The sequence below is a fragment of the Nansenia antarctica genome (genome assembly GCF_963989245.1).
Source record: "Nansenia antarctica genome assembly, chromosome: 3".
NCBI classification, from domain to species: domain Eukaryota; kingdom Metazoa; phylum Chordata; class Actinopteri; order Argentiniformes; family Microstomatidae; genus Nansenia; species Nansenia antarctica.
Genome location: NC_137688.1, coordinates 52,928,734 through 52,935,126, shown reverse-complemented (window position 1 = coordinate 52,935,126; position 6,393 = coordinate 52,928,734). Strand labels below are relative to the sequence as shown.

The window sequence follows — 6,393 nt, the reverse complement described above, 5'->3', positions numbered from 1 at the left end:
TTGATGAATTGATATTCAAAAGGCCCCCTTATAGATAGGGGACCTTGGACAGGTTGTTTGACCAAAACTGTATTTTTTTTAACCAGTTGAAATCAAGCATTCAGTAAAGCCTATCAATAAATTACTTACAAAATGAGAACATTTGTATATGATGTAGTTTTTATTGTATTTATTTTTTATGTGTTTATGTATTTACATCTAATTGTGTCCATAAGAAATAAATTAAGACAATAAAGGTGACCGTAGTGATCAGGGATTATACATTCCATCCAGAAAATATATTCACAATAACTCGCAGTGTCAATGCTGTTCACAAGACAGGACAGCGGAGCAAGACTGGAGACAATACAACTAGTAGTAATAGTAATAGTAATAGTAATAATAATAATAATAATAAATAAATAAAAGTTTATTGCCATGTAATCAACTTGTTGGAATTTGGTATTTTTTGCTCTAGGCACAGGGTCAGCCATAGTTGGCGCACCTGGAGCAATTAGCCTTGCTCAAGGACACATACAGCTCCCTCCTGAGGCGGAGATCGAACTAGCGACCTTCTGATTGCTAACCGGCCTCTCTAGCCTCTAGGCTACCGCTGCCCCATGCCCACCCTAGAAGAGCAGTGTTATATTGTGACAAGTTGCAAATCCTTTTGTGGCTCAAACAATGTACATTCAGCGCATCCATATTGGCCACATAAGTAAATGTCTGTTTCTATAGTGTGTATACTGGTTATTTGTAGTAGTATTTCGTGTAATATCTCTAGTGAATTGTGTCGAACTCAGGCCATCGAACCATACCATTGTTTAGCTGGTTGATTGCCTTATCACATTTTATATTGATTGATCCACTATATTGTCCTCCACATCAGTAGTATCCTTCATTTTGCAAATACCAGTATTTGATTAGCAAAGAGCAGATACCAGTATTTTAGCACTGTGTGTATTGTTGATCTCGGTGATAAAACCCAGTAAACTTTTAACCCACAAGGGTCTACTGAATTAACTGGAGAACTGTGTTTCTCTGTCTTGAGCTCTATTCGCATGGGATTAGTATTATGTGGTGACCTCTGGTAAATTGGAATAATTACGGAAGTTGTCTGTGTTCTTAATCCTGTGTGCATCGGCCATGTCCGTAAAAATGGCTGTAAAAATTCCACCTCAAAATACCTACCATATTTAGCTGATTACGGCGGTCCTGTAATGATAGTAATGCTGTGTGATTTGACATGTCAGTGATTTGAGGTGAGTTTGTTTCCTCTTGGGTCCATCAAAACCATTACAATGAGCCTTTGAGACAGTCAATGGACCCCTATAACGTCTCTTGACACTTTAAACCCACCGTACCCTGCACACGTGATTTATGAGGTTATGAAATACTGTTGCTTTGACAGGACAGACAAAAAAACCTAACAAACTGGTCCTGTTTTGGTACGTGAGTGGGTGTTATGAGTCAAAGGAGGAAAAAGGAAACTGCAGCTGTCAGTATCACTCATCAACACAGCAGTCATCAATATCTGGGTGAAAAAGAATGAAAAGTAAATAATATGACTTGACTTGAAATCATTTTCCATGTGTATTGTTGTGGTAATGTTATTTGTGTAAATAAATGTTGCAGTTTAGGGATTTGTAATTAGCCTTTTTATGTTTAAAAGTTGCAGTGTCACTTTTCTGAGCTAAGTGCTAAGCTAAGCAACCATAATTCTTCATCCCAACACATGGAAATCCTTTTTCATAGGTTGCCCATCTTCCTAAATCAAATCAAATGTTATTGTACATTTGTATTCTTACGTACATTCTCTCTCATATACATACATACTCATGACTGACTCGTGCACTGAAATGAGCAAGTACACTCCCATTACTGTTTTGCAGCTCACACAAACATTCACACATGCAGATATTCAATCACACACACCTACATCACACAAACACACATGAACATGCACACACACACACATACATGCACACTCCAAAATATCAGGGAAGCAGGAGGAAGTAAAGGCCTATATATCACTGGTGTCGTGTCTGCTCTGTGCAATCTGGGGCATCAGGTGCTGTTTCCTGTTCCTGCGGGGGTAAGTCCCACACATAAATGTGGCTGACACCTCACTTTGATGGGCAAGACAGCCAGTTACTTATCCATGTTCACTATAGAAAGGCATAGGAGTATTCGTGTCTATTGGTTATAATTCAGGAATGACCACTAAGGGTAAGGATTTTAGTAAAAAGTAAAGGGGAAAAAGGAAAAATGGGATTAGAATCAGACTACTCTGAGCATTGGTTATGAGGATAGTGTACCACTGAGGACCTTTCCTAGTGGTTGTGTGTGTGTGTGTGTGTGTGTGTGGCCTACTTTATGGCCGCAGCCCAAGAGTATCCTGTCAACAGGAACTCCTCGGTTTGATATGCACTCCACTCCACTGACCAAAGAAGAAAACGGATTTGTGGTAAACTGAAAATCTCAGCTCTGTCATAAGCAGACTAGTTCAGAGGTTACTATAGTTTTTAGTATATATGGTGTGATTGATACGCTCTGATCTGGTTCATAAAATGATTGATGCCTCAAGGAGTCTGGGGCAATTATGTATTTAGACCCCAACTTTATTCCAGAGAAAATGAGAGTAAACATTGATAGAATATGACTTTAATGACTCATATAGGATATGTCTATAATGTTATAGTTTGGATCATAACTGGCCATTGATGGCAGGAATTCTAGTAATTAAATCAGCCTAACGCGTTGGAAAACGCTTTGGTTACGTCACCTAGTCTCGAGATTTTGCACAATAACTGATGCAGAACAGGTTTGATAACTTTTTTTTAAAAGACTGGGGTGTATTCTTTCTTATTTCTATTATTATAAGAAGAAAAAAAACATACTAAAAGGGTATTTCCCCATAATAATTGCATGCCTAGATTGTACTGTATATTGACTGAAAATAGTGAAAATAGTATTTTTTGTTTGCCAGCTTCTGATTCATTTGTTGACATTTTCCTAACGAATGAAATTCATTGCACATCACGCAGTGATAAATATGTTAAGGAACATTTTAATATGAAAGTATGATTACATATTTTAAGCACAATATAGGCTCTTCTATAGATGATACATAACTATTAGCTCATAATCTTCTTTTATTCAGCTCATTAGGTCTATTAACAGTTAGGAGTAAAAATGTTTTTATTGTAGCCTATGACGTGATTTAATAGTAAATGGTGTTGAAATGTTGTTCTCTCCTTTTTTCCTCGCAGGTCTCAAGTTGCAATCAAGGAGGAGCTGAGAGTCCTTCGGGGCTTTCTTTGGAACCTGCTCCTCAAATATAAAGAGCTTGCCCATCCACAAGGAAAGAGTGAATCACAACCGAGTCGTAGCGACCACACGGTTCCTCTCAAAACCAGCAGGGACATCGAGTACTCAGCTTAAATAATTTAAGAACATTCCATACAATATATTTTAGAAGTTGTATTTATTTATTTTTTAAACATATTCCTCACGACAGATATTATTGGTACAGAATCTAGAGAATAGGAACAAAGTTTCCACTGAGGACCCGTGAGAAGCGCAACTAAAGTTCTCTGAAAGAGCGCGCGCAGATGGCTGCCCTGATCAGCGCGTACTCGTCGTGGCCGGAGAGCTTCGAGTCCGCGGGAGATGGGGACGTGCCCGACGGACACAGCTCGCACAGGACTCCTGCGGACAAGGCGTCGGAGCCGCGCATCAGACGACCTATGAACGCCTTCATGGTCTGGGCCAAAGATGAACGAAAGCGCCTGGCTGTCCAAAATCCCGACCTGCATAATGCGGAGCTCAGCAAGATGTTGGGTGAGATTAAAGTTTATTTGCATACATATAAAACATATTGTCAATGTATTATTATTATCATTATTATTATGATGATTATAGTTTCTGTTGTTGTTGTTGTTGTTGTTCTTCTTCTTCTTCTCCTTCTCCTTTTATTATATAATCATATATTATTATATCAATAACCAATAAAAACATTGGCTTACTTGTCAAAGCAGAAAATGTGCTCCTCTACATAGCCCACAACTTCTCAAAGTTGCTTCATTATGTTAACTCAAGTATTAACATATCAAACCATGACATTATAATTACAAGGAAGAAAAACCTAAATAAAAACGTCAAAAAGACGTTTGCGAATTTGAGCATCATCCACATATCTCCTGAATTGAATAGTTCCTCACGAAATCTGAATTGTCATAAATGCGAATGGAAGTTCGCTAATTCGAGTTAACGAAATCAATTACATTTCACACATTCTCTACAACGGTATCAGTAGCCCTGTGTGTCACGTCGTGCGTAAAACTAAGCATAGAGCTCCTCTTTCGCGGGTCTGTATTGTTGCGTATGGTGCAGACCATCACTCAGAAGTGTCTTTTGCCAATTTAAGTTTAGCAAAAGCATGTAAACCATTGGGTAAATTGCTAAATCTAAGTTTTGGTTCACTACAGTAAGACATTTCCATACGCCGTTGAATTGAAGGTTCGAAAATAGAAAATAGTGCTTTAGTTGCAGAGAGTCTACTGGTAGTTAATTATTTCATTCAAATGATGCTCCTCTTTGACAAAGAGAATTGTATACCGCGTTACACTGTACATTTAGAGGAATACTTTATCTTAATACAGTACTAGTAGGCGTAGGCCTACTTAATGATACCTAAAGCCCGTGTTGTGCTAACTTGAAAAGGCAAAAGTCAGTTTGTAGATATCCTACCACAAGTTTACTTTGTTATATACATCCTTATCTATCTTTATCTTTATTAATGTCATGCCACGTCATATCATACAAGATACCATATCACCTTGTATAAAGATATATACTACGTACTGTACTATTTACTATGATTCATAATATTAACCTGAAAAAGTGCTCATTGTGGATAATAAACTAAACAAGTGCTGTGCTTAATTTCGCATACAGGCAAGTCCTGGAAGGCCCTGACCCCTCCTCAGAAGAGGCCCTATGTGGAGGAGGCAGAGAGGCTGCGGGTGCAGCATATGCAAGACTACCCCAACTACAAGTATCGGCCTCGCAGGAAGAAGCAGCTGAAGCGTATCTGCAAGCGCGTGGACCCCGGGTTCCTCCTGGGCAGCCTCGCCCCTGACCAGAACGCTCTCCCAGACCCCAGAGGCCTCTGTCACCCCTTGGACAAGGACGAGGACGCTGCTCACGGTGGCAGCGGTGGCTTCTCCTCCCCCAGCCCTGTGTCTCTGTCCACTGTGAGGTCTTTCAGCGACCCGTCCAACAGCTCCAACAGCAGCTTCGACACCTACCCTTACGGCCTGCCCACCCCACCTGAGATGTCCCCGCTGGACGTCATGGACCACGAGCACCCCTCCTCCTATTACCCGTCCTCCGTCGGCGCCTCGTCCTCCTGCTCTTCGTCTGCCTCCTGCCCGGAGGAGCACCATCAGACCCCTCTCCACATGGGCAGCCCGCCCCCCTACCAGCCCGAGTACCCCCAAACTTCACTCCATTGTGGAACACACCTGGGCCACATCCCCATGTCCCAAGTCGGGAGTGGTGGGGCCTTGTTCCCTTGCCATCCACTGTCCTACTACAGCCCCTCCTTCTCCCAGATCCACCATCACGGACACCAGGGGCACATGGGCCACCTGGGGCAGCTCTCTCCCCCTCCGGAGCAGGGACACCTGGAGACGCTGGATCAGCTGAGCCAGACGGAACTGCTGGGTGAGGTGGACCGCAACGAGTTTGACCAGTACCTGAACTCCACTGGGTACCATCCAGAGCAGGGAGCCATGACGGTCACGGGACACATCCAGGTGACATCGGCGTCTACTTGTGCCAGCAGCACCATAGAATCCAGCCTAATCTCGGTGCTGGCTGATGCCACAGCCGCCTACTACAACAACTACGGAATCTCTTAGAGAGCTCAACCACTGCACCCATCGCACCTGTAACTGACCTGACAGAGACAATGGGTTCAAGATGGGTCAAAACCAGGACCAATCACATAGCAATATGATTGTTTGGGGGCCAAAGGAAGAACAAGGAAAGTTGGAGAACAGAAAGAGAGAAAAATATACATTGAGTGTGAGAAGGAACTTTAATGGACACCTCAGGGATGCACACACACACAGACCACTATAATTTGTCGCTTTCATTGAATTCCCAAAACAGAATATCAATCGGACAGACTCCTTGTCCAATTGTAAATTGTCTCCACTTGTTGCCGTTGAGGCATGTACAGATGCTCTTAAGCTAATTTAAGTACTTTGATGTTTTGCATAAATGCTAAACTTAATGCTATTATCAATTATTTCTGTTTGAATGTTTGTATTTGTCCTCTCCATTAGTTGGGAGATTTTACCTCAGTAGTTTGTATTTGAATGAGGCTTAGATGGACATTTCTTA

General features: G+C 41.6%; 1 protein-coding gene across 1 annotated transcript; it reads left to right on the top strand.

Annotated features, from left to right (window-relative positions):
- The first annotated feature begins 3,587 nt into the window (after window positions 1-3,587).
- On the top strand, window positions 3,588-5,933 carry sox7 (SRY-box transcription factor 7). Its single transcript, XM_080526855.1, has 2 exons — window positions 3,588-3,822; window positions 4,939-5,933. Exons 1-2 carry the CDS (start codon window positions 3,594-3,596, stop codon window positions 5,904-5,906), a joined length of 1,197 nt encoding a protein of 398 aa, XP_080382981.1. The 5' UTR covers window positions 3,588-3,593; the 3' UTR covers window positions 5,907-5,933.
- The last annotated feature ends 460 nt before the right edge of the window (window positions 5,934-6,393 follow it).

Excerpts from the sequence above, each read along its gene's own strand:
- sox7 (XM_080526855.1), top strand. The coding sequence starts at position 3,594 with ATGGCTGCCCTGATCAGCGCGTACTCGTCGTGGCCGGAGAGCTTCGAG. Across the intron at positions 3,823-4,938 it reads GGAGCTCAGCAAGATGTTGG|GCAAGTCCTGGAAGGCCCTG; the intron begins GTGAGATTAAAG and ends TTTCGCATACAG.